Source organism: Benincasa hispida, chromosome 1 (genome assembly GCF_027475165.1).
Source record: "Benincasa hispida cultivar pf3 chromosome 1, pf3_genome.v1.1, whole genome shotgun sequence".
Classification (NCBI taxonomy): domain Eukaryota; kingdom Viridiplantae; phylum Streptophyta; class Magnoliopsida; order Cucurbitales; family Cucurbitaceae; genus Benincasa; species Benincasa hispida.
The window spans coordinates 4,853,294-4,854,503 of NC_143478.1; the positions used below are offsets into that span (position 1 = coordinate 4,853,294).

At 29.5% G+C, this 1,210-nt stretch overlaps 1 protein-coding gene across 1 annotated transcript; it reads right to left on the reverse strand.

Moving 5' to 3' along the window:
- Positions 1 to 715: 715 nt before the first annotated feature.
- Positions 716 to 1,144, reverse strand: LOC150038182 (B3 domain-containing protein At3g25182-like). The gene has a single exon (XM_090312397.1). The coding sequence runs from the start codon at positions 1,142 to 1,144 to the stop codon at positions 716 to 718; it is 429 nt and encodes a 142-aa protein (XP_090168523.1).
- Between the last annotated feature and the right edge of the window lie 66 nt (positions 1,145 to 1,210).

A 1,210-nucleotide genomic window follows, 5' to 3' on the forward strand; every position in this document is an offset into this window, starting at 1 on the left:
ATAGTTACTTCACAATTTCCAAACCATTTTTTAAATTGTAAAAACAAAAAATTCAATTACTTACCAAACAAACTTGTTTTTTTAAAAAAACCAAGAATAAAAATAGAAAACAAAAAAATAAATTGGTTGCCAAGCAGACTCGTATTTAAAATTTATGAACAAAACTTGACCCTTAATTAGTTTATCAATCTAAATGGGTAAGAAATTTCATTAATCTTAGTTTATTAAGATAGAAACTAAATTGTTACAAATCCTAATCTAAAATGGCAAAATTTATATTTATTAAAGTTTAGAGACTAAATTGTTATAAATTTGAAAGTATAAAAACTAAATTGTTATTATCATTAAAGTTTGAGATCAAATGATATTTTTAACAAAGTTAATTAGAGCTAAAATTGGCAATCTTATAGATAAAGGATGAAATTCAAAATTTACCAAAAAGACAAAAAAAAAAAAAAAGAAAGAAAGAAAGAAAGAAAGAAAGTCATAAAATATTTTAGAAAAGGAAGTAACAAGAATTTGCCAATTTGTGATTGAACAATTTGTGAAATGAAGAAGATAGGAACATCAATGAATGCATTTAAGTTTTTGCCTCACATATCTGTTTTGGTCCCTAAACTATTAAAAAAATATTTATTTTGGTCTCTACGGCTAAGTCTTGATAATGTGTTTTAGTCCCTAATCTTTCCTATCTTACATCAAAATACGTAATAAATTAGCAACGAACTAACTTAACCATAGCGAAGCAAAGACGATAAGCCTCAAATTCATCATCTTTTCTAAAGTTCCAAAGTTGAATATGTTCTCCACTTTTCAGTCCCATTTCCTCCACCAACGAATTCCACTGTGTCGTCAAACAGTACACATCTCCACTTCCAATCTTCCACTTCTTCAAACAAATCATTCTTTCTTCAAGAACATCATCTAAAATCACCACGTTTATCCCTTTCTTGTTTTGGTTTTCCACTTCACTCAACATCTTCCTCTCTTCCTCTGTTGCAAAATCAAATAACAGTTTCTTTATCGGTAGGGATAAACGTCTTTGGTTCTTGTTTAAATCAGTATCTTGAAGTTGTTTCTGAATCACGAGTCTAATTTCATACCCACCCATCTCCACGATTCGATCTCTCAGTGTTGCCGACATCTCAGGAATCGTCAGATACTTACGCTGTTTTGCCTTCTTCTTCCTCTGTTTCCTATGTTTCTTAGT